This window comes from Fusarium pseudograminearum, chromosome 2, assembly GCF_000303195.2.
Source record: "Fusarium pseudograminearum CS3096 chromosome 2, whole genome shotgun sequence".
Lineage (NCBI taxonomy): Eukaryota > Fungi > Ascomycota > Sordariomycetes > Hypocreales > Nectriaceae > Fusarium > Fusarium pseudograminearum.
Window position 1 is genome coordinate 4,743,511 of NC_031952.1, and position 24,652 is coordinate 4,768,162.

Below are 24,652 nucleotides of genomic sequence, written 5' to 3' on the forward strand. Positions count from 1 at the left end.
AGAAAATGCGGGATCCCGTCCGCTCTCCCATAGTCAAGCTGGTAAGGGGCGGATTAGTAGTTGGGTCGGTGACGACCAGCGAATCCCCGCTGTTGTATGTTATCTTTTTGCATTTTCTTGTAGCACCTTGACTTTTTACCACAAGGCTATGACGAGAAATAGAATCGCGCTATGTCAACGCTCAGTTTCATGGTGGTGTGCGTTGGAGCGATGGATAGGTAAAAGAGGGCACGGCGTTGATGATGGAGATACCTGACTCAGTTTTGACGACGCTGAGAGTAGACATATTTCAAGCTCGCTAGCAAATCATGGCGTACTGAGGGAGAACCCGCTTGCCAAACTGGGAGCAGTTCTCTGCGTGTACTCTTGTGATACCCATGCACCGGACCACTTGGGTCTTTCCTCACATGTATTCTGGCAGTCGCATGTAGTGGTCGTCGTTTCCCAGTTCCACCAAAGCTGATAACGCAACTTCTTGACTTTCTCAGACTTTTCTCAAAAGTTTCATCTCGCACATCTCAACACATCCGTTGTTCTCTTACTAGTTCATCATACATCTCGACTTTTATAGCGTATCACAATATCTTTGGCGGATCCGCGCACGTGGCTAACAATGCTTCGTACCAGTGCCTTCGACCAGAATACATACGACTGGCCTTTACCTACTTCTGCCCCTGAATACGACACTACTACATGTTTGGAGGGTGAGCCTGGCAAGTATATTTCACTTTGTCTCATGGCTAACATCAGATCTTTCGAGACACCTGCACTGATGCGCATGCTTTTTTTCATCAATGGCTGCCGCCTCTCTCCGACGCCTTTCCCAGCCAACACAGTCTCGATCAGCAGACAACCGCAGAACTAGATGCGCATATTCTCTCCGTTACAAAATTGGTTGATAATCATGATGACGATAACGACGACGATGCCGCATCCTTCATTTCGTACTCGTCTCAATGCAACGATAAGATCATGTTTATTACAAGCATTGTCAAACACGAAATCGACACCACTACTTGTACCGTTGAACTGAACATCATGTGGTCCAACGGCGAGTGGGGGTGGACCTCAGAGCTCGATGCTCAGAAGTCCGTGCCAGATATTGTCTACCGGTACTAGGAGAGCCTTGGGGGACGTGACAAAGCGACCGGCTTTGATCTGTACCACATTTTTGCTATTGTTGGCGAGAAGTATTCTAGCCCGAACAATACCACGAAGTTCCTCTGCCAATGGGTCGGATTCCCCAATGAACCCGAGTCTCTCACCTGGGAACCCAAGGCGAAGGTTCGAAAGCTTGCTCCAGGGGCCTACGCTGAGTGGTACAAGAAAAGGAATGAGGCATTGTAGAGATGGATATTATATTGTGTAGACAGCACTCTTACCGCCAAGACGATTGGTTTTATTTTCGCTTTTTGGGGGCTTTGGAGTGTTAAGGCTCAAGGTTCTGATTCCAAGTATTATGTTATTGTGTAAATCTCTGTTACCCTTATGCTAGGTAACATCAAGCGTTATGCCGATAATAAGAAGAGGCACAATTAATCTTAAGTTTAATTGTTCTGTTGCAGTGCTTGGTGTAGTGTGAGTCCCTTCATGCTCCCTATGATTGATAGCAGTAACTAGCTAGGGGGTAGAGAGACGGCGAGCCGAATCGCAAAGTCGACGACAACACAAATATTCCATCGATAGGTCACGAAAAAGTCAACACTTTGATAGGCAGTGTTTTGCAGAGGAAGCGCCACAAGATATTCTCTCGACGACGCTTACCATTTCGGCTATGGGCTACCCAGATATCTTGAAGTAAACTGGTATGGAAGAGCAGGTACGGCATCCGACAATCAACGACGACACCACAAGGACACAGATTGTCTCTACTATTCATGCAAAATAGCAAAAATAATAATCAGCTGTGTCAATCGACCACGCCAGGAGTCGAACCTGGAATCTCTAGAGAATCAGATGCTGAGGACCGAAATCTAGCGCCTTAGCCATTAGGCCACGCGGCCTGATCAAGTTTGATGAAGTGTTGGCTGGAAACGGGGGACATCAACATTGGCAATGCTTCGTGCTCACACATGCAAGGTGCATCAGAACATCGAGCGGTGCGAAGACCTAGCTCTGAGGGCAATGGTACATTATTTGTTCACTTATATACAAACAGGGTCGTTAGACTGCGTATCCTCAGCTTTTACTTCATCCCTTTGGTCGATTGCAACCAAGAATGCTGAAACAAAGGCAGCCATGACCCAAGCACTGGCACAAGCCCTTGTCAATGGTCGCAGTCAATAGGCACATGTGTTTAATAAAATATGATTGATCGAGGTCGTAAAGAAATACGCTACAGATGGCTCAAACAAGTGTCTGTGTATTCATCAAAGTCTAATCATCCCCACCATGTTCATCAATGACACCCTCTTCCACAAACTATACACCCCTCACAAAAGCTCTCCTCTTTACCATCGCAGCACGGCGCAGACTTCCTGATAAACATCTCTCCATAAACACCCCTGTGACAAGACAACCGTCGTTCATGGTTGAACTCTGCAACTTGCAGGGGCGCGATTCGTTGAACGAGGCTCTCCCTCATCCAAGTGCCTTCAGACGCAGGGTACCCCTTCCAGCTAACCCAGAACTCATTCTTCTCGTCGTATCCACGACCAAAGATTGTGCGATAGCCGATGACACGAAGCACTTCGAGGTTGTTAGACGGAGAGGGCCACATCTGAGTAGATGGATCGTGGGAAGTTGCTTGATTGGTGGTAGGTGGCTTATGAACATCCAGACCAGACGGAACGGCTCTAGTGTTATCTTCGGGCCAATCTATGCCAAAGGTAGGAAGTTCGTCTTCAGCGGACGGATACCGGCGATAGGTATGGTTGTTTCCGCTCTTGGTCGACTCCGAGTGCTGGGACCGATCATCGGACGATGCGGTTGCTCGCACAGGGCGTTGGTCTTGTGGATAAGAAGGGGCACATGCTGTGAGTATTTGACGGTCAGTGTCTGAGCTTTAGGTAACGGCACATGTTTGACTTACCGTCCTTCGGGGGATCAAACGACCAGCGTGACAGGATGTCGTAGACTCGGGGATCATACATCGAACACATTTTGGCGACGGTGATGATGGTGAAGTTTGTTGTTATGGTGTATCTCCAGGTTCGTGGTCAAGAGATGGGTGGTTGAGTGAAGAAAGAGGCCATATTGGCAGAGAAGCGCTGGATATTATGTGCCGCGCCAGCAGAATGGAAGACATCCATCTCTTTTGCGCAGTCTTTGTTCGTCATTTCCATCAGCCAGTGCTGCAGACGCCTATTCATGCAGTTGAATACACATAAACAGGCCTTTAATGAAGAGGTCCATCTTTGTCTGCTTTCGGCTTGTTTAGTTCTCTGCAACATGATACCCTTTGATGTTAAAGACTAGGTAGGAAAAAGAAAGAGGCAAGCCAAAGATGACGTTATTACTGCCCCTGAGTGGCAGAAATTACGTCGTTGCTGGCGTTGTACAACGATGCTAGCGTTCAGGGGTCCTTTGATTGTGCAGAACTTATTCTTGCAGGTGTTGAGAGCGAAAAGGGCGGAATCGATATATCACATTTGACAACTGAGTCTTTATATTTTCCAAATTGTGTTTTGGAAACTAATGAACCATGTGATACAAACAGCGGTGTGTCGTTTTTCACCTTCTGCCTTTTTGGCAGCCATTCTCTTCGTATTCCCATTGCCATGTCGTCGTCAATGAATGACATGTTTGCATCCTTCAATACGACACTACAGCTCTAAAGATGATGTACTGACTCTAATTCCGCAATTGTGCTTGTTTAGTAGCCATTCTCTGTGTCATCGAGCAGTACGCCGTACCAGAAGTTTCAGACACCAGATAGCTCTTCTTGAGTATCTGTATCGACATGGGGTTTCTCAATTTGATCCAGTACCTTTTCCTCTTGTAAATTCTTTGTCGAAGGGTTGAGTGTGTATTTTGCGAGACGTTGCACACCGCTTCGCAACTACCTCATGCCCTCATTGAGTTACACTCAATTTTTGTATGCTGTAGATCCCGACATGCCAAACCGGCAGTCAGTGAAGATGAAAGAGGAAAATGGAATCACTCTGTCTTGGATGGGGTACCCTGGCAAGAACGTGCTTTGCATCAAAGACTTGGGTCACGATCCACCTCCAGGGACAAAAAGGAAATCCTACGCGACGTGCAAAAGATGAGGTTCTGCCCGGGCTCGAACCGGGGACCTTCTCGGTGTTAACGAGATGTCATAACCAACTAGACCACAGTACCAACTGTTTTTGTTGAGAACTTGTGGGTGGTTGTGGTCTATGAGCTAACAAAATGTTCGCACAGCTAGTCGGAAACGGGAATAGCTTCTAGCTCTCGGGCACTTTATGGGGGCTAGTATTGCAACGCAGACAAACTATCCTGCGTTTCAGCCTGCCTCGGACACGCTTGGGGAGGGTTAAAATTGCAGTGAAAATTCGATGCATTTGGCTTCAACCATAGGATGCTCTTGACACAGCATCGGGGGGACAGAAAACATGAGATATTGTCTAAACAAGTACCAAGTCTTGCATTGGAATATTTTTCCAGAACTTTCTTCCACCCTTCCCTCGATCTTCCGTAAAGAAGAGTCCTATCTTTTCGTACGCGCCATGTTCTTCGGTTGAAGGTATCACGACGATCCCAAGCAACAGCTCCTGATCAGCTCGGATTTGGGGTTCTCATCACCAATCAGAACCCAATCTAATCGCAGGGGACGACGGGCCCAGCTCCAAGAAGGCGCAGTATATTCCTTTGGCACAAGCCTCTGGTATTCGTCGAATTCCTTCCACTCCGAGGTTAAGGTCCAAAGAAGGCCTTTATGGATGTCTGACTCCCACAAGCCTGCAATATACCTCTGACCCTCGAATCTTTCGCTGAAATGTCTGGCCAAAGCTGCGATGGCAGGGAACTTGTCCTGCTCAAAGGAAAGGACTCGTTCGGAGTAGTCTATGATCATGTTATACCAAGTCTTTAGTCCTTGTTGCAAAGAACCCATAGTGTCGATGAAACGGAAATGTTCCACAGTAGAGCTGTCGGCTGCTTCAAGCTTCGAACCGCGACTGACGTGGAACATCAGGTTGCCGAAGAACACCTTTCGCGGAGCCAGTTGATCCTCCTGGAACGTCCAGCCTCGCTTGCCCCACGAGGCAGACTCGAGATCCGAATTCCCAGGCTCATCGTCAATGCGACTGTACTTCCCGAATCCTTTTGTGCACCTCCGCAATGTTGCTGGGGGCGGGTGAAGCATTCGAAGAGTGATATTGCCCGAAATCGAGCCATCAAGCTTCGATTGGAACTTAACTCTTACATTGGGCGGGTTGTGGTCCTTGCGAAGAAAACCACTGGAGCACGAATCACCTTGCACAACGCATAGTGTGAGGTAACTGTTCTCGTAAATGTTGGACATCTGGAATGACTCCTTTGACCAATCTTCCCGATCCCCTTGGAGAATGCACAAGGCATCGACCCAGAGGTATCGCAAGCCGAGCGCTCGACAGACTCGGATCGAGTCAGCGACTGTTTCGGGAGCCTTTTCCAAAGGAACCTCAGCAAGGTGCATCTGTAACACATTTCTCGTAGTTTTGAGCTGTTTCAGCGCTGCATCCCCCGAGCCCCCGCAGTAACTCAACGCTGCGTATTGTCTTTGCGAAGCGTCAAGCTTGCACACGTCGGGATCCGTTTCGGTGATAACCAGACGTAAGCCAGATGGACAAGATGCCTGCACGTCAAGTAGACGAGTTGGCAAAAAGGGGTTCTTGACGACTTTCACTGGTTGTTCTTTTTCTGAAAGTTGAATGAGTTTATTCATTCTTCTCAGAGATACTGGAGACAATGGATCGCTCATGAAGGGCTGTCCTCTAATCTGAAGCCAAGAAGTACACGGATCTATGCCGTGTTAGCCTTGCTTGATGCTGCGTCGTCAAATATGTAACTTGCCAGATGGTTCCGCGTATATTTTGTAGTGAATAGAGTACTTCCTCTTCTTTCCCTAGTACTGAATTGTGAAGAAGACATACAACGCATCCAGCCATGTTCGTTGAGGACGATCATTATCGGCTCCATATTCTCGAAGCTTGTAGATCATTTCGGTGATAACCAAATCAGCTTTGCTAGTTTGTGCCTCTGTGTTTGCGAATTGAGCGGCCTTGGTACTGTCCTTGTTTCCATCCTTCAAATCGGCATTCATGTCTTCTATTTCGTGCTCCATTATGCTTTGTTCTTCACTCTCATCGTCTCTGTCCTTCTCTCCTTCCCTCTCGTCTCCCCATTTCTTCTATCGTCTCCCACGCGGCTCTTAGATCACTACGGAGTACTTTGCAAAACACACACCCAGTTGATGCTGTATCGCCAATTGCCTGCAGATCAGGAAGCTCATCTCTCCTCAAGTACGAGAGCCGCAGTTCCGTCTTTGTAACGGTCTTTGGGGCATCCACGTCGTTATTCGGTGTCAAGAAACTCATGGCCTTTATCGCCATGGCCACTCTCCATCCAGAGTTTACAACTCGATCCTGTTTAGTTTCCACAATCTCACCAAAATCGACAAAAGGCCCTCTATTCCCGTTGTTCTTGATCTCTCCACCATATAGAGCATCGTCAAGCTCGAGGACTTTGCAAAACTTGCATGGTTTGTCAAGAACGGCGGTCTCCGTGTGGATGTTGTCGAGCTTATTGCTTTCGATCGACATGTTGGCGGTGTTGGGGAATCAGAATGGGGGTGCTAGTAAGTGGACAGGTTGTGCTGTCGCTACATAGACACGGTTATATATGCCATAGCATGCATCATCTGTCCAGCTCAATCATCATGGATATGCTGTTTCTCTCCACTGTGGCCTAGCCTCACTTCTATAATTCGCCTTACTATGCAGAAATTCGACCATGATCGACAATACAGGACAATATAATTCGCCTGCAGCTTGGAACATGCAGTTATCAAGACCCAAAATTTAGACTGTCAGGCGTGTACGGCGGTCTGTGCGATTCATCTTGCTTCTTTTTACAGACCATAACCATTTGCAAGCCAGACCAGATGCAGGAAACTCCACCGTCAGATCCATGGGCAGCTGAATGTAAAATGGGACTTCCAAGAGGAGGCGGGGAATGACCCATGAGAGCTGCTCACTCAAGAGTGGCCCTCAAGGCACGGTTGATCAAGTTTCGGGATGCAACTTGGAGCAGTCTTGCGTCTCCAGTCTCGAGTCTTACAGGGCAAGGCATGGCTACGAAAGACTTTACTAAAGACCAGAGCAAAACATGGCTCACATATGGAAAGCGCCGTTGGGACAATATATCTACGTGCCATGAAAGCGGTCCGCAACAGCGGCAATGGAGGAAGATCAAGACCTACAGATCGCACAACTCGGGCGGTGTTATTGACGGCTGATTGACCCAGGAGTTGATCGGTGATGATCTAGCCTAAGGTTGACAGCAAACGCGTTGGTGCGAAAGATTCGGGCATTCCCTAAGAAGGGAGTGGTCGAATTCAGTCAACGGTATCAAGAGAGCTTGAGGCGTAGAGGAACAGCACGGTCGGCGGGTGATGCAAACGATGCGGCACTAATTGTCGCGACCAAGTGTCGCAAGCGACCTCTTGCATTGTCAAAGTACAGAGGGCTTCGCTATACCGCCAGCATTCCATCATGTTGCATTTCGTGCGTTGCAGCCTCGTACCATCGCCATAAGCGCGGTTTTCCTCTCGTCATTGGCGATTATAGGCCTCGAATACCTTTGACCGTGAGGTTGGTGGAAACGCAGGGCTTGTGTATGCTTCGCTACTTTAAACATTATGTCATAGCTTTGGTAAGGCTTGTTCGACTTCGTGTACGAGTGGGAGACCAATTATCCCTAGCAAGTGATGCTTCCTATCGGTGAAAGTCGTCAAGCCGTCGCAGCAGCGAACTCCGTGTCAGAGATGTCGGATCGATGAGTCGTCACCTAATTGGATCGAGTATATCGAGCGTGTCGCGGAGTACATATGGTATTGCAGTTGGGAAACGGTCGAAGAATGGCATGGCCTGGCTAAGTCAAGATGGAACGCAATGAACCAACGGTCGCGCGCTCAAGGGCGCTCAATTCCAGCCGATGTATCGCTGAGTCCTGGTTCTCGGCTTTTGCCGCATATCTCGTCTTCCGCGAATGACAGTGCCATCAGCAAAGCCGTCCTGCACAGTTTGTAGCTGTCACGGGAGCCTTGTCGTCGTACATTTCGGCGTGAGTTGGCCGATATGCTGATTGGAACAGGCGGACGGAATAGTTTTGCCGATGTTTTAAGAGTCGTGCGCGGTTCGCTCGTGAGTTTCGGCGGTATGGGCGTGCGAGAATGGTAGACCTCATCATAGCAGAGGTAGCCTCCATGTTATAGCAGGTGAGCTCGAGTCGCAGTTGTCCGTCCAATGGACTGTACGGGGTTCGTGTCTTGTTGTGTCGTTCTGGGCAGGGTCGCATGCGCAGGGAGCGCTAAATATCTGTGGGCTAATATCGGATTCACTCATTGAAGCCTTCGTCGTCGGTAGGTCTTGAGCCAGAGTTCGTTGGAGCAATTGCATCATTGGTGTCGACGAGGCGGACGAGGCGGGTAGGGTTGGGACGCTGAAATTCAGTCATCGCGTCAAATGGAGGTTCAGGAACGCGGGGGCTTTCCATTGGTCAAAGGTAGTACTCCGTGCTAATCTCCTGGTAAACAAGAATACGTGATTTAGAATGACGGCTGGTTCTGCGAACGTCGATTCGATAGAACGTGCAATTGTTTCTGTGACTGGTCTGCTAGCTGCTGCTGAGCTTGAAGCGCTATCCACGTTTTTAGCGTGCTCTATTACCCTACATGGCAAGCGAACAACGAGTTGAAATCGATGATGTGACTGAAAGGAAGATAATATTGATGGGATGAATTCATTGACTTGATAGAGTTTTTGACAATAATAATATGTATTTGTTTTTATTGTTCTTGCAATTGACCTTTTCTTTGGGCGACCGTAAAGGCTATGATGTTCCGGAACGTGTAACTGGAAATCTTGTATGGAGACAGACGTTTGCTCCAACCGTATGGACATGTAACTTACTGGACTGTACCAGCATTATTGATACAGTTTTCTTATCTAGATACTTAAGAAATAATAAGACTTAGAAAATAACTAAACTAGTGTTAGTTTTATGCTAAGACTTTAGATTAATAATAGAGCCTACGGAGTAAGAGACTCGGAGCTCTAGTAGCATCAGGACAGCTTCAATCATCAGTGATAGAAACAGTTAACAAGGCTTAGGCTCGGGCTGCAAAAATAAACTGATCAGGAACCCACTCAAAAGTACTACAGATCCACTCACTGATTTTGTTCTCACCTGTCTACACGTCCAGACGAATGACCTTGCTTTCTGATTGGACCTGCTGAGGCAGAGCTATCTGCGCTTTCTATTGGTTCAGATTCCAGAGACCCATAATTTACAACGGGCGGAGTAACTCCCCTTCCGCCCCACATCCAGCCTCTTCAATCTCCCTCACTCTGCCTAACGCAATCGCTCACGCACCTTAGCACAAAGATTCGTCACGATGCCTTCTCCCCACGACCTCCATCCCGACCTCGACCTCGACTTTCGAGGCTCCTCTTCCTTAACTTGTGCATACTCATGAAGCGACCTTCCGACGCCCTTTTATCCCCACGAGCCGATCGCCACCTCCGAAACGCGTCCCAAGAGAAGTCGGTGAATCGCGCTACAGGCCAACATAAATTCCGTTTCGTACCCTTCAAACGAGCGTCTTTTGGCGACCTCCTCCTTTGCTGGAACGAGCGGGGCCTGTAGAGGGGACTATTTGATGTCTTGCAGCTCAGTTCTGGAGCTCAGATAGTTGCCCGGCAGCGAAGCTGACTTCTCTCGGTCAAAATCTGTTGGTCTTTCGACTGTAAAAAGAAGAGTCCGACTCTTGGTCTTGCAGCTCAGTTCTGGAGATCAAGGCTGGGGTTCTTTATCAGAAATCGCTGATTCGGCCGTTTGTGGTGTCGAGCTTGACCAAGGTACGTGTGACTGCAGATTTCGAAGCTAACAGTAGAAACCATCAAGAATGGCGACCTTATCGAGTCTCGGCGTCAATACGACGAATTCTGCAGTTGTCGCCTGGTGTTGGAATGATGCGACACGCTTCCTGGCCGAACCTGATCCGCAAATCAGGGACATCACCTTTACGACGCGCTTCGATAGCATAGCAACATTCTTTCAATTAAATATACCCATCAGAATCAAGGGAATCAAGACTGGCACCACTTTGATTCTTCGAATATCCCCTTCGTTCATCTCTTCGTGTGAAATCACTCGAAATCCCACAATTCCCAGTGTTGTGCGGGACAAATTCCACTCCAGTACCCTTTGTCTCAACTTTTGTCTCAATACACATCCCGAAGTCCTCGTTTCAGCAGAAGCCCAAGAGCCGCTGGCTCCTCTGCGCGCACAATCGGGAACGGTTCTGGACTCGATCCACGAGCTTGCAAACATTACCGCGCTTTCGATCTATATCAAAGACTCAGGCACATCAACAGCACAACTCCAACCTGTCTGCGATGCTGTCAGCAACGGTGTTTCGCTCGTTGTTCAAGATGATCTTGCCAGCATGTACAGTGGTGCGGGCGCCAAAGTCGTCACACTTCCCGCCCCCCATACAGACGTCCCCCGTACAGACGTCCCTCATACGGACGTCCCTCACACAGACGCTCCCCATGCAGAGTTACCACCGCCATCGTACGATCAAACAGAACCCCCACCTCCCCACGCACCCATTTTCGAATCACGCAAGCGGCGACGGCCTAAAGATCTACGAGACGAACGCGACGAAGACATCGCTTTGATATGGGCCCAGTTGGAGACGATGCAAGCCCGATACGGGGCGGAGATCAAGGCCCTTCGGGAAGAAAACCTAGATCTAAGGGAAGAGGTAGATGACTTGCGAAAACAAGTCGCTGCCTCTGACAAGCGACACAAAGATCTTCAAGAGGAATTTGACGCGCTGGAAACGAGAACTGAGATTAAGGGCGATGAGTTGGGCGATGAAATGGATATCAAGATCATTGATGCGAGGTCCGAGATACAGGACCTGGCCGAGAGCTTCAAGTCTGTAAGAGAGGACGTTGACCAGGATAGGTTGGTTGATCGTGTCAAATACAAGGTGCTTGAGCATATCAGGGCAAGTTTGTCTTTTGACATGCCACCGGCTGACTGAGTACTGGTGCGCCGAGCCAGTCTACTCGGCGCTCAAAGATCACACGCAGATTAGAAGCTGCGCGGCTTCATGCCCTCTACAGCGAAAGCAGAGTTACAAGAAGCAGCGCCCGTGGTATATCACACACCCACTTCCCCGTCCCCGTTTGAGCACGCAGCCAGAGTAGGAGGTCCTCTTTTAGACATCTCTGGTGCCTTTTGACAGGGACGCGGCCTGCGCAAGCACAGATGGAAGAGCCTTTCTTGAACTGAATAGTTTCCATAATCCTGGTCATGTACCATCTATACCTAATACATACACCACACACACACATCACATATGCGCATAAACAAAAACAATTGATACATGTATTTGCAAAGAACAATGCTCGCGTAACTGCTTCGCATGTCTGATCACAAACGAATGTGCAGGCTAGTAGGTAGCAGAAACGTTGACCCTCTAAGTCTTAGGGTATAGAAATAAGTAGTCTAAGAAGCATAGTCTAAGTGGCATAAGCTGCCCTAATAATTTTGTCTCTTATGGTCTTAACGGTCAATTTTTCTGATACTCTGAGGGCAGGTTCCAGTTCAAAGACAAGATCTCTTATCTCTTATCGTGAGCTTGTCACTGGTGAGGCATTGCGCGTTTGTTGATCTCTTTCTGGTGCCTCACTCTCGACGCACTTGGACAACTCGAACTCCATCTTCTGTGCACCCAGACCCGTCTCACAGCCTCGCATCCTGGACTTTTGCAAACGAGAGTCGCGAACCCGCTCTGCCATCCTACTCGACATGACCTGCAGATTCTCCATCCTCGCGACCGCCGACCCGACTTCAATTCGCTGTCAGCACTGATTAGCCACCTACCGCGCGGGTCAACGGACCTCGACCGATTTAAACTATAACCTTCTGGAAGCCAATTCGGTAGCGGGAACAGCCGTTGGAAAGCCCACGAGACGCAGCCCGACAGGCGAAACAATCCAACTTGAGCCTGCACAAGAAGAATTCGGATGCTTCTGCGACAACGATACGAACGCTGCCAATGGGCGACTCGTCATACCCCAACCATGCCCTCGTTGCTTCGTTGCCGACGATAACGCACCTCAGACGATAGCGACAAATACAAACGAGCCGGGAGACACCTGAGCAAAACAATACGGTTTGTCTACTTGGCGCGGCCTCGAGCTGCTGTTGCATTCTGCTTTGCACTGTAGCCGGCGTGGCATGCGCTGGGCCTCGACTGCACGACCTTCCTCTACACAAGTACAGACGACTGTGGTTTCATAGAATCTGGCAGCATCTCTCCCACCCACGCGACGCCGATCGACACTCATACTTGTATGCTGCTGCTGTGCACAGCTGTCCCCTGCCTGTCCTCACGGCAATGACCTTCAAGAGACCATCCCCGCCGGGTACTTTTGGTAGTAGCCGAACTGTGACGCGACTGAAGACCGCCGCTCATAAACGAGCACCCTGCGCATGATCATGAAGCAAGCTTGTCGTCCGTCGAACATGTCAACGCAGTGACTTCTACTTCCAAACTCAATTATTGTTCAGTCAGTCGAGACTTGCAAGCGCGCGCCATCATCTCGCGACCATCAGGGCGCCTCAAAAAACGCTAGCCAGTCCACGAACACGATGCACTGGGGTCGGTATAGTTGCATACTGCCTTCGCAAACCGCCAACTGCACTGAGCCACCATAGTCAAGAACGTAGTACAAGCACCACCAGCGTGGTACATCAGATCGTATCTGCAACGATCTCTCACTAGCTCTCTCATTAAAGAGGCAGAACCTCCGAGTTGCCGAGGCGTCCCTATTCCCTTCGCAAGAGCGTATTCTTCGCCAAAGGAGATATTCTCCCAATATTTGTGCATTCGTAGTCGTACAAGCCAACCAAGAACTCTCGTCGCTTTTCCAAGATGACCGCATACCAATGAGCAGTCCTTTGCTGCTTCTGGGTGAACACTTTTTGACTTAAGAGAGCACCCATTGGGTAGATTTGCACCTAGATCGAATTCTACCATAAGCTCCTCTCTATCCATAACAAGAATTCCTTGCCTGCTCGTGTATGATTGATTCGGAGCCGACCCGCACACATGGAGGTGAGCACATGAAGCGGTGCTCCAATAGTCATCAGAATAACACGCTACCCGGATCCTGGACACGCTCAACTCCCATCTGAGTAACTTGCATGTATCACCCAGTGTGTTTCATGACTGATGACAAGAATAAGAGCTAACGCACACTGCCTTGTACGACTAAGAAGTCATCGCCCGCACTTCACTCCTCGGCCTTTGTCTTTGACAGGGCGGAAAAGATGTTCTCGTCACGGTAGTAAGAGATACGAAGGACTTAGCTCCTTAAGCGTCCTGTCTGTAATTAAGATCCGAACACCTTTTAAGTCAGTTTGTCCCTCAATGTTTACCGGCATGAAGCACATCGTTATTGTGCAGCCTGATTGTCAAGCTCGGCCAGCAGCAAGTACTCCAGCCACCTGTGCAACCTTTCTATTAATAAATCAGTTTTATGCTGACCAGTGCAATATGCGATGACTCAATGAACACATGGCATGTATATAACCGATGCCCATAGCCCATCCTGTCGTCCATCACATACTCAAACAAACCTAGTGTTGCAAGCAAGCCCGCTGCGATCATGCCAGAAACTCATCCAAAGCCACCACTACACTCATACAAGTTGGCACCAATGCGTGACATCGAAACAGAACCAACAGAGCCCACATTGAACCAAAAAACTAAAGAGAGTAAAGCATCTGACCAATGCGGAATCTTCTCCCAGTACGGATGGGGTCTTGAGATACTATCAGCATCTGCCAGCTTCGTCCTTTTCATAGGAATGGTCGTGATCTTTTGGACCATGCAGGATGAACCTGTTTCGAAATGGCCATTTCCAATATCGATCAATGCAACGATCGCCATCCTTTCAACAGCTTGTACGGCAGCTATGATGCACAACGTCAGCGCCTTCATAGGCCAACTCAAATGGCTCTATCTCAAACTCAAACCCCGCCAACTTTACAACGTTCACAGATTCGATGAAGCCAGCAGAGGTCCATACGGATCAATGCTGTTTCTCCTTAACGTATCCTGCAATATGGCCACTATTGGTGCGCTCATCACAATCCTTCGACTAGGATTCGCTCCAATGGCCCAGGAGGTTATCAGCTTAGAGCCTCGGTCAGTAAATACTACTGATAAGAACGCTACATTTGGGTTCGCCCATTCCTACAACAGGAGCCTGTATAGGGGTGATAACGGCGGTGAGTAAATGTCTGGAGGTTAGAGAGCATCCTAATGTCTCTGTTTTATAGAATGGCCCCCTGATCCATATATGCAAGCAGCTATGATAAAAGGGCTTTATGCTATTGATACTGCTCCTCTATTTAATTGTAGCGGCGTTTGCTTATGGAAAGATCGTTGCGTATCACTTGGATTCAAGAGTGTTTGCGAGAATGTCACTCTGTCGACATTAAACTCGAAGTCTTCCTGTGTATATGATGATGAAGACACTGGCAAACCGGTTACATCGGACCTACCAACATATCCAATACAACCACCATATGCAAATAGAATATGCAACATAACTACGCCAGGAGGTATAATCTTGTCAATCCATCAGAACTTCCCGTTATCTCTGACATCATTCCGATCCAACACGACTGTTTTTATCGAAAATGAGGACACTTACAGACGCACCACCAACCTGGCGAGATTCGCAATTTATCGAACAGGGCGAGATGATGCTTATTTACCTTTGGTTATCGACATTACGGAATGCACTCTCAGTTACGCTGCTTATGAATATACAGAAGCTAGAGCAAATGGAAGCGTCTTTTTCTTCAACAACACCCAGACAGTCGATCTTGAGTGGAATGAAACTCGTAACTTTGAGATGCAACGCCTCGTCAGCTCTCCTACCAAAGCTGGCATACCTGAAATGTACGTTGACTGGGGTGCCGAAATGGCCTTAAAAGACTTTCTACAGTCGCCGACCTTTCAGCTGGAGTTTGTAGAAGGGGCGTATGGCAATATGAGACATGGATTAGGCGCTGCACTTGGCGGCAAGGTGAACATCTCCCACGCTTTCGACAATATGGCGAGCAGTATGACAGACTACATACGATACGGGCCAAATATACAATTAGCAACAGGGGTTAGAATCGACACGGAGATATTTGTTGCTGTGCATTGGTATTGGTTAGTCGGGCCAGGGCTGGTAGAGCTGGCTTCATTGTTATTTGCTGTCGCCACGATAGTTGGTAATACCAGAAAGCAAAAGGTGCCTCTTTGGAAGTCTTCGGCACTGGTGCTTCTGGCTTGTCAGCATGATGCGGATGAAGGTCTCATCCGAGGAACATCTGAGAGTGTTATTGAGCTCGAAAAGAGAGCAAGGAGTTCCAAGGTTCGGTTGGAGTAGTTAGCAGAATAAGTGTGCTTGTGCTACTTTTGGGTCCTAGTTACAACAGCTCGGCCGACTCAGTGGCAAAGAACTTACCGCGAAGCTTGGAGACTAAGTTAATGTCGCATATTAAGGATCTTGGTGTTTGGGGAGATGTCTCGTGTAGACGACGAATACATTTATACGAAATGGTAGCTCATGACACACAAGTCAAAATGAAACAGTCCTATAACTCTACGGTTCACACAAAGAGAGATTCACATTTGTCATATAGAAGATGCATCATTCGCTAGAAAGATAAGCTTGTTGTTACAATAGATGGCTTGAGATAGAGCCTCATGGCTGAAAGACTTGGCAAGCAAAGATGAGAAACAAAAAGAAACAAAGAGAAACCGCAATACTTTCCCAACGAGATCCATGTTTTTTATGGCACAATGAATAAAACGCCTGCCTCCCGCATCATGTATGCTCCGCCATTTCAAAACCACAATCGTGCCCCCCTTCCATCTATCAAGGACTCCCCGGTGTACGAGGATCGATATACTTAACGCCGAGTCTCTAGTGCCTGAAAAATGTCAGCAGTATTCTAGTTCACGTTTATGAGAGTGCCTACAGCCCACTCCTTGCGGTACTTCCAGTCAAGTTCAGCTCGAGGACAAATTCGTTTGACCTTGGACTTGACCTCCCAGGTTGCCCCATCTTCATCAAACCCGGTCCATTGAACGCGATATGACTTTCTGTTTTCATCCAGAATGTTGAAGACGTGGTGCTTGTCAAGCTCGGTGGCGTGATCACGTCCACCGACCTTGCGCCAGTATTCGTAGACAATGTTGGGCTTCACGGTCTGGACGTCGTACTCACTGCACAACATCTCCTGCGAGCCATTGCACCATGTAACCCATATGTCAACGGTGTTGTCGTCGTGATTGACGTAGTGTGAGGTTATCTCGACATCGCTGTCATTAGAACCGGCGAAGGGCATGTAAGGGCGAGGTCCTAAGATTGTCAGCGTGGAGTTATGAATGTTGGAAAGTTGAGAACATACCTTGACCAGGCCCATAGAATTAGGCAGTACGGTCTAACACGATGTTAATATGATGAATGACCGTAGTGTGACTGACTTACTGCGACCAGCCATGTTGACGATGTCTTGGTGAATGTTTGAGTTGAAACGTGTGTTAGTTGCTTGTGTACGGGCTCAAAGTCTGAGATTCTTGAGCTGATGAGTGAACTTAATAGAAATGAGTCAGAGAGGAATGGAATGTCCAGATCTTATAGGTAATTGCAATGACTTTGGATCTTCTACTTGGGACGATTGCATCTGTTAAAGTTACAAAGAGACCAGGCATTACTTTCTTTCTTGTGTGATAAAGATTAAAGAAACTCATGTCTCTGACTCAACTTCAGAATTATTTCTTGATACATCATCTTGGGATGAAACGTGTGATAAAGCCATGGTTCAGGATGATATCTTTGTGCCATTGGCAATATCCATTTTTTATCAAGCCATGGATTTGAAGGAGAATCCACAGCCGTGGTGCTAGCAGATACTGCTTTGTGTTGCTTGACGTGGAAATTGGTGTGGTTTCTTTTGTCAAAACAATATCCTGGTAGCTCGCTATTATGTCCTTTGTGGCAGAGCATTGTCATCTCAGCCCTTTGTTCGTCTTTGACTTTACCTGCCCAGGATCTTCACACTTGCGGTTGAGTAATATGGCTTTCAGAAGAGCGCCTCTTTGCTTCCAGCGTTAGCATGCGCCGAAACGTAGACCAGAGAGTGAGTCATTGTCCTGAAGTCTGGCTGGTACGTACGATACCCATTGCCTTTGAACGCGTAGAGAGGAACAGAAAGAGATCTCATTGCAGAATGGTAACCATAAATAAACAAATTGAAATAGTAGTATCTGATCAAATAGTAACAAGTAAAACAAGTAGACCTTAGCTCAATTAAAACGCGTCGTTCATGTAACTTCCAACCCCGATGTGCCAACCGCCCCGAAGAGAGAATGCCATTAAGACAGGTGTTGCTTGATCTCCTTCTGTGTCCATTCCCAAAGGCTTTCCCTAGCATCCTTGTCTTGGCTCAACTTGCTTCCCTTACCCGTGACGCCAACAGGGTGATAGAAAACACCACTCTCAGCCTTGGGATCAGAGAGAGCCCACAGCTGATTCAGAGCACCTTTGCTTGAGTTGACGCCGGCTACACTGAAGAACAGTCGAGTGAGGGTTCCCATGATGAGACTGTTGCTGACAGCTGGACCAGTCAGGTTCGTCTGCACAATTCCGGGGTGAATGCTGATGATCTTCAAGCTGGGATGTCGCTCGGCAAGGGCTGCAGCGTAATGAACGTTGGCGAGCTTTGAGATATAGTAGCGGGCTGAGGTTGAAAAGTTGGACATGGTGGTTTTGAATTGCTCGAACTGATAAGGGTTCTTGGGTGCCATGGCTTCGCCCATTGAGGCGAGGCAGATAACTCTCACATCAGGGTTGATCTTAGTCGTCTCCTCGAGAACAGGGAGTAAAAGATGAGTGAGGAACGCGTGACCCATGTGGTTGGTACCAATCTGGATCTCATATCCTTCCTCAGTGAGGCCTTCGGGCGTCATCATGATACCGGCATTGTTGAGGAGAACGTCTAGGCGAGTGGATTCCTGCTGGAATTCTTTGACAGCAGATTTGATGCTCTCAAGTGAGGCAAGATTCAGGGAAAGGAAAGATACGGCGTCGGTCTTTGAGCCTTGCTCTTGCAGCTCGGCGATGGCTTGTTCGTATTTTGCTTTGGAGCGGCATGCGAGGAAAATCTTGGCAGGGTCGTGTTTCAGGAGTTGACGCGTGCTTTCCAGGCCCAGTCCCGAGTTTCCTCCAGTGATGAGGATGACTTTGCCATTGAGACTGGGGATGTCGGTATCGGGGGAGAAATTGACGGATGCCATTTTGGCTGGAGTAATGCGGTTGTGTTGTGAAGGATTGAAGTGTAACTGAAGTGAAACCTAGGTAGCTCGGGATTGGGGTCAACGAAACTGCCGTCGGATGGTTCGTGATACCGACACTAGACTAATTGTGGCAAGGTGATAAGAAAGCAGTGCAACCAATAAGGACGCGTTAATTCTTTAGTAGCTGTATCGGTGGATAAACTTCCTCTAGATGCCTCGGTAGCTTAAAAGTGGCAAGCATTTGGTATTCAAGGTACCTTGCTATTGAAGACTGCACTGCTTTGGAACACTCATGTATAAGGATTAAAGATAGTGTTCTGGTTTGTATCTTGCCCAGAGAAGGAGAGTGGATTGTATGTTCACGGTTTGCAGGATCATTCTTGATTCGTGAGAGCAAGTTGTTGTCTATGGCTGTTGACAATTGGGTTTCCAACATCTGGGATATATGTCTGCGCGGCACTACGTCATGCGCACAGCCTTTATTCTTAAACAAACGTATCATGTATGGCGAAGTATTTATTAAGTACACTATGTAAAACTATATCTTCAAGTCGCAAGGGACTCAATATCGTGATCCAATCATCTTGAATGGTTCTAGTTGGAGCCAGTCAGCTGCTTCACAACATATTTAGTTCCAAGATCCTGAGTGGACGAATCCCTAGGATATTGCAGATGAGGCCCGTTGATACCGGAGCCATGGGTGGTATCGCAAACGCCATCACCCTGGTTAGGTTAGTAAAGGAATCCAAAGGGGAGAGGTAGTCTTTGGGGTTTACTTACATAGATACAGACATCAAGAGTCTTTGAGACCCAGTCCTGAGGAATACCACCACCTCCGAAAGCTGAAATTCCGCTGACGTTCTTGGTAGTGTCACCACCCTTGTTGTCCACGTTGCACTCAAGACCTCTCTTGTGTAGAGGGTTACCGATGAGGAAGACACCTTTGACGGCATCCTTGGCGCTACCAGTCAGCTGCGACAGGGCGTTGACGGTAGCGGCAGCACCCTGAGAGTAGCCTTCGAGGATGAAGCACTCGCTGGGGTTGGACGACAGGACGCTGTTGACCTTTCTGACGATGTCACGGGTTCCCGATGCTGAGTTCTGGCTGAAGTCGGCAGGGTATACAGTGTTGTAAATCTTTCCGCCAGAGACTTGTGAAGTGATTCGAGAGTTCATTGTTCGGAAACCGGATGAGGCGCCCTGCACCTCACCAGTCCCTCTGGTGTTGATGATGGTGTATGAGCTGCATCCTGCTGCACGAGGCTCATGCTGGACGGGGCTTGCGTTGACAGTCGCGCAGCTGGCGACAGCAAGAAGGGGGATCATCTGGAAACGCATTGTAAATGTTATAGTGGTTGAATGACGGTTGTAGAAAGTAAAAGGCAGGTGATTAGGATGATATGTTGTGTTGTATTGTTTCCTCGTTCATGTTTCGAAACGGGACTCTTATACAAACGACATCTAGGGGATCTACAACGATAAAACACTAGCCATTATCTCCAGAAATGAACAGTTCGCAAGCCTACCTAAACAGGTTCTAGTTTCGGTCGCTCTAGTAATCCTCCGTTGTGGGTGACCCGCTAATAGCTTGTCGAACTAGAAACAAAGGTGCGCTGATCCTTACGGCATGCTCCGTTGGATTTCTCAATACTACATAGTTTGATTAGTAGTTGATGGCAGCTAGCAAGTTTTGGCTCATCAACTTGGATAGCCCACACTTTTATGGAGATTGGCCAACTCGTGTCATAACTGTCATGTCAAGATTGAGAAAAGACTAACCATATTCAAGGTTAGACCCTCCGTTTTCGTCCAAGCACCGCTCCGAGTTGTGGAGAAGACATCCGGGATCGACGACCGAATAGTCTGGGTTTATGGTGATCGTCGGATGTCGGAAGTTGGTCGCGCATCATCTGATAAGAGGAAGAGAGACACGCGGTTCTTTGATCTCTCAAATTATGAAAGGCCCCATGGATGAGAGTTACACGTTGGTGTGTAACCTGCTGGGATGCCCGAGAAGCCCAAGTCAGCTCTAGAAAGATGCGGAAATATAAGGAGTGGACGCACGAGCCAAGATGCGGTGCAACGAGATTGAGAAACGAGAACGTGATCGTGATCGTGAAGAGTTAAGGAGGTGCCCATTTGCCTTTGCACCAACCGTTAGGTGTGACACTGGCGTAAAAAAGGCCAATCACAAAGGGTCATGACTCGACTAGGCTCTATAAGCAGCCTTCATGAATGTCTGGAATTGGAACTGCCGTACTTCAGGCTTGGTCTAGCGATTGACATATTGCTGTTTCCCGGTACATCTGTAGCCTATCAGTGTCTAACAGACCTTTGTGTGCCTGAAAGACTAACGAACATGTTGAGAGGACCTAGAAAATAGCAGGTATGTACGATGTCTCTGTCCTCTCAACACCTGGCAGAACCATTTTTATACTAGCTGTGCAAGTCAGCAGAAACGATAATATTCTATGGTGATCGATATAACTTTAGTAATATAGTAGCTGTAACGAGGTTGCCCAAGTATGTACCTTATAGTGTTGTCAACATCCTTAGATTAAGGAAGAGGCTGGCCTGGAGCATGTGCACGACAACGACGGAGGAGACAGTGGGGAATGCATACAAGATAAGATAAGAATAAGTAGAACTTTATTTTTGGACACTTTGTCAACCCGCAATTCATGTTGACATGTCTTGGTAACTACGTACAGCTACAACACAAGAGCCAACACCGTCATTCTTTCACCACAATATCATCAATTGAACAATAATCTACTCACAAAAATGCCTCGCATGAATCTTGGACTTCCCTACAACCATTGCAGCCTGGCATCTGGATGTCGAGTTAGTTTCCAGTCACCCAACCTCCTACGCTGCGGCGCCTGCCAAGTCGTCAAGTACTGTGGCAAGCCTCACCAAAAGGTAGACTGACCTAGACACAGGGTACAATGTGTCCCTATCAAACAGCAGAGAGACAAACTGGCAGCCGAAGAGGCCAAGTTACGCGCCGAGCCGGGCGAAGATACAGGTGGCGAAAACCCCTTTGACACCGCAGCAGGCCAATTTTGGTACTTTAAGAGCACTCGCCCTTACATATCGGCTCGTTTTGATCTGATGTCTGCCATACTCAACGTTCGCACTGGAGAAGCTGTTCAAGCCGCTCTTGACCATGCCCTTGACATGATCCGCGTTTGCAGAGGTGACAACCAGGGCGTTCGGTCCTATGTCCCTGCACTGCATCTACGACTCGGCAATGATCAACAGGCATACGACTTTATCAAACGGTATGCGGTCGTGCCTGACGAACATTATACATGGAACGACACAAGCCTGCCATTCCTCGATTTGCATGACCAGGATGCATTGGAGCCCGTCTTTGAGAAGACTCACTATCATGATGTCTCTTTCACTGTGGCCCTGACACTCATCAAGATCCGCTTGATGCAGGACTTGGACAGCCTTCATGCGTTCGTGCTGAGGAACCCCGGTGCGTCTGGAGAAGCTAGATAGGACCACCTGCAGGAAGAAGCTATGAGCAACATACTCCTCAGCCGACCAGACGTCGTCGCTCAAGAAAAGTAACTGGATCTCATTACCCAGCTTCGAGCCCAGATCCTGCAGTTGTACAAAAAGGTCAAGGAAGATAACCCGCATTTCTGGCCGGGTGTCCTGAACCCAAACCTCTATGCTTACGATGTGCCGTCCATGTATACTCCTGGATCGCGAGAGGAGGCTGTGTTGATCTTTCGCCAGTCGTGGTACTCGTGGTCGGAAACCCAACCCGCTGTACAGTACATTAGGAGTATTATAACCAACGATATGTGAATGTCTCAAACTGGTAGTTGTGTTGCAGACGATAAAGAAAAACCGGCCCGCCAAAGGCTTTGCAAAACATGTACTAGGCAGACAAGGTGTTTTAAAGGATGTCATAAGTCAAGTTATAGTTATGAGTTTGAGTTCTTGCTCCCTTTCCTGGTAGGAAGGTCATTGTTTATTTACTAGTAATGTCAATAATGCCAGAGATATAATACCATTATTGTATGAGAATGAGATTTTACTTTACTGTGATTCGTACTCGGAGCCTTGGACAGGTGACAGTTGCAGAGTAACTATTATTCTTGCAGAGAAGAACTGTAACGAATATCGTTACTGATGAATGACAATCATGAGTATTGACCGAGAACAATGGCATCTTGCGTACAACATGTGTCTTGGAGAATTGACAGTGAAACAAGACGAAGATACAGGACGACCACCTTGGTCTGATGCTGACGCTTACTACTGACGACCTTGTCGAGTTATCGAGACCTTGGTGCAAGGTATCCTGATATTGGGCGGGTCTTTTTTAATATCCTTGTTTGAGCACAGTTCTCGATGACGATGTGCCAAGACAACCGTATCGCTGGGATAGCCAAATGTTATAAGACTGGTCATCGTATATAGCCCAGAGATCGGAGGGATTATTTGGACACGACAAGAAATAAGAGAACCAACAAGACAGTGCCTCGAGACTAAAGAGGCCAAGCAATGTCTAGCCCAGTATCTTCTATATCACCGTATATCCGATTGTCCAACTAATAGTTATTTGTTGTTTGAGATGACTGCTGAATTAGTCAACCGGGTAATAGTTATCCTATGAACTAGTCAACCGGGTAACAGTTATCCTATGAACTAGTCAACCGGGTAACAGTTATCCTATGAACTAGTCAACCGGGCAATAGTTATCCTCAAGTATTAAGTGGCGCTGACACTGATATCTTTCCGCGCAGCTCAACCACTAATGTACGTTGGTTAAACCCCATTGAAGTCGCCTGCCCTTTTACCCCTCATGGTCTTACGTGAACCTGGAACGATCAAACTCATAATGCGGGGAATTAATTGGAGTGCACGGTAAACAGTGAGTTCCTATAAAACATCGGACTAAGACCCAGGACCGGGCAGAGCGATGTGGGCTTTACAGAATTGCACCCCGAAAGGATGCAAGATTACCAGTTCTTCACTGCAATAGCTGATCAAATTCTCACGTAACTGTCTCAGAACTTTTTTCTTGCAAGTTGTATCGATCATCTGATCAAGTTCTGGGGAACTTAACCCACTCTCGGCATTATTCGCGGCCTTATGTTTGTTCTAGACCGGGGTAGACGCGCTAGTTTACCATTGAATTCGGCGTTGGGGTTGGGGAAAAACGTGTGAGCAATGGCACTAATGGATGGGGAGCACAATGGGCACAATCAAGACCGGGAAGCCCGTTTCATTTACGGCGTGGGCCCTGTTTGACGAGTTTCCACTTTCGAGCCCGAGGACCATGACGGATCTAGAAGAACTTCCCGAGTCCGTGGGAGCGGAATGTGAAGATTTACGTCTGCTGTTAAAGGTGAACTATCAGGGCCTGACATGATGAACAAACAGGCAAAGACATAAAGATCGAAGAACAGGGGGAAAAGAGATCAATCGATAATGCGAGAGTTTTCGTTTGGACGTGCTGGTTTACTTTGACGCAATGTTGCTCATCAGGGGTTTAGTGTGACTGCATGTACGGTTATGTCCAACTGCCGAAATCAAGAGACAACTTTGTTAAACCAATCAAGTAATTTCACTTCAAGTTATCCGAATCTCAGCCGAAGTTTGGGTATGATTACCGACGCCAAAGACTTGACGAGAGACCAAAAAGAGGCAACACTTGAGTCGTGGCGTTGCATACTAATGACTCGTAAGACCAAAAGCGCTTTGAACATGTAGGCAGGGGCTTTCGGCAAACAAGTTCGCAAACATGGAGAAGAGTAATTTGCGGGGTCCAAGGATCCCGAACGGTCGTTTTCTTGATCTGTTCCTTCAGCTAAGTGGAGCTGCGTAACATCTAGTCTCAGTTGCCTCCTCTTTCTCCCCTGTCGCCCTCTCACTATCATCCCACAACCTGGGGGAACTATGTAGAAACTGGAGACCCCGCGATGTTACGATCTAAGCTCTCTTTCGAGTGACAGCGGCGATTTAATCTGGGTCCCGTCTGTCAGTTTATAATGGGCGTTGATCGCACTTTGTTTTGAGCCGTTGCCTTTGCGAGGACACTCAGATCTCACA

General features: G+C 47.9%; 11 protein-coding genes across 11 annotated transcripts, besides 2 other annotated features; 4 read left to right on the forward strand and 7 right to left on the reverse strand.

Moving 5' to 3' along the window:
• Window position 1: 1 nt before the first annotated feature.
• Window positions 2–101: a repeat region.
• Window positions 102–613: 512 nt separating this feature from the next.
• Window positions 614–1,119, forward strand: FPSE_10460 (uncharacterized protein; the record flags this gene model as incomplete). Its single annotated transcript, XM_009263577.1, has 2 exons — window positions 614–704; window positions 761–1,119. The coding sequence occupies 2 exons, from the start codon at window positions 614–616 to the stop codon at window positions 1,117–1,119; spliced, it is 450 nt and encodes a 149-aa protein (XP_009261852.1).
• FPSE_10459 (uncharacterized protein) lies at window positions 1,069–1,767 on the reverse strand (the record flags this gene model as incomplete). Its single annotated transcript, XM_009263576.1, has 3 exons — window positions 1,069–1,307; window positions 1,383–1,491; window positions 1,765–1,767. The coding sequence occupies 3 exons, from the start codon at window positions 1,765–1,767 to the stop codon at window positions 1,069–1,071; spliced, it is 351 nt and encodes a 116-aa protein (XP_009261851.1).
• A 568-nt stretch (window positions 1,768–2,335) lies between these two features.
• Window positions 2,336–3,101, reverse strand: FPSE_10458 (uncharacterized protein; the record flags this gene model as incomplete). Its single annotated transcript, XM_009263575.1, has 3 exons — window positions 2,336–2,358; window positions 2,437–2,973; window positions 3,032–3,101. The coding sequence occupies 3 exons, from the start codon at window positions 3,099–3,101 to the stop codon at window positions 2,336–2,338; spliced, it is 630 nt and encodes a 209-aa protein (XP_009261850.1).
• Window positions 3,102–4,672: 1,571 nt separating this feature from the next.
• Window positions 4,673–5,887, reverse strand: FPSE_10457 (uncharacterized protein; the record flags this gene model as incomplete). Its single annotated transcript, XM_009263574.1, has 1 exon — window positions 4,673–5,887. The coding sequence occupies one exon, from the start codon at window positions 5,885–5,887 to the stop codon at window positions 4,673–4,675; it is 1,215 nt and encodes a 404-aa protein (XP_009261849.1).
• Window positions 5,888–6,031: 144 nt separating this feature from the next.
• On the reverse strand, window positions 6,032–6,728 carry FPSE_10456 (uncharacterized protein; the record flags this gene model as incomplete). The annotated part of the gene is made up of 2 exons (XM_009263573.1): window positions 6,032–6,316; window positions 6,369–6,728. The coding sequence occupies 2 exons, from the start codon at window positions 6,726–6,728 to the stop codon at window positions 6,032–6,034; spliced, it is 645 nt and encodes a 214-aa protein (XP_009261848.1).
• Window positions 6,267–6,327: a repeat region.
• Window positions 6,729–10,093: 3,365 nt separating the features above from the next.
• FPSE_10455 (uncharacterized protein) lies at window positions 10,094–11,242 on the forward strand (the record flags this gene model as incomplete). The annotated part of the gene is made up of 1 exon (XM_009263572.1): window positions 10,094–11,242. The coding sequence occupies one exon, from the start codon at window positions 10,094–10,096 to the stop codon at window positions 11,240–11,242; it is 1,149 nt and encodes a 382-aa protein (XP_009261847.1).
• A 2,635-nt stretch (window positions 11,243–13,877) lies between these two features.
• Window positions 13,878–15,756, forward strand: FPSE_10454 (uncharacterized protein; the record flags this gene model as incomplete). The annotated part of the gene is made up of 3 exons (XM_009263571.1): window positions 13,878–14,502; window positions 15,052–15,644; window positions 15,700–15,756. 3 exons carry the CDS (start codon window positions 13,878–13,880, stop codon window positions 15,754–15,756), a joined length of 1,275 nt encoding a protein of 424 aa, XP_009261846.1.
• Window positions 15,757–16,185: 429 nt separating this feature from the next.
• On the reverse strand, window positions 16,186–16,779 carry FPSE_10453 (uncharacterized protein; the record flags this gene model as incomplete). Its single annotated transcript, XM_009263570.1, has 3 exons — window positions 16,186–16,206; window positions 16,255–16,637; window positions 16,767–16,779. The coding sequence occupies 3 exons, from the start codon at window positions 16,777–16,779 to the stop codon at window positions 16,186–16,188; spliced, it is 417 nt and encodes a 138-aa protein (XP_009261845.1).
• Window positions 16,780–17,653: 874 nt separating this feature from the next.
• On the reverse strand, window positions 17,654–18,574 carry FPSE_10452 (uncharacterized protein; the record flags this gene model as incomplete). The annotated part of the gene is made up of 1 exon (XM_009263569.1): window positions 17,654–18,574. The coding sequence occupies one exon, from the start codon at window positions 18,572–18,574 to the stop codon at window positions 17,654–17,656; it is 921 nt and encodes a 306-aa protein (XP_009261844.1).
• A 594-nt stretch (window positions 18,575–19,168) lies between these two features.
• On the reverse strand, window positions 19,169–19,912 carry FPSE_10451 (uncharacterized protein; the record flags this gene model as incomplete). Its single annotated transcript, XM_009263568.1, has 2 exons — window positions 19,169–19,297; window positions 19,355–19,912. The coding sequence occupies 2 exons, from the start codon at window positions 19,910–19,912 to the stop codon at window positions 19,169–19,171; spliced, it is 687 nt and encodes a 228-aa protein (XP_009261843.1).
• A 1,446-nt stretch (window positions 19,913–21,358) lies between these two features.
• On the forward strand, window positions 21,359–22,399 carry FPSE_10450 (uncharacterized protein; the record flags this gene model as incomplete). Its single annotated transcript, XM_009263567.1, has 3 exons — window positions 21,359–21,496; window positions 21,542–22,061; window positions 22,182–22,399. 3 exons carry the CDS (start codon window positions 21,359–21,361, stop codon window positions 22,397–22,399), a joined length of 876 nt encoding a protein of 291 aa, XP_009261842.1.
• Window positions 22,400–24,652: the final 2,253 nt, after the last annotated feature.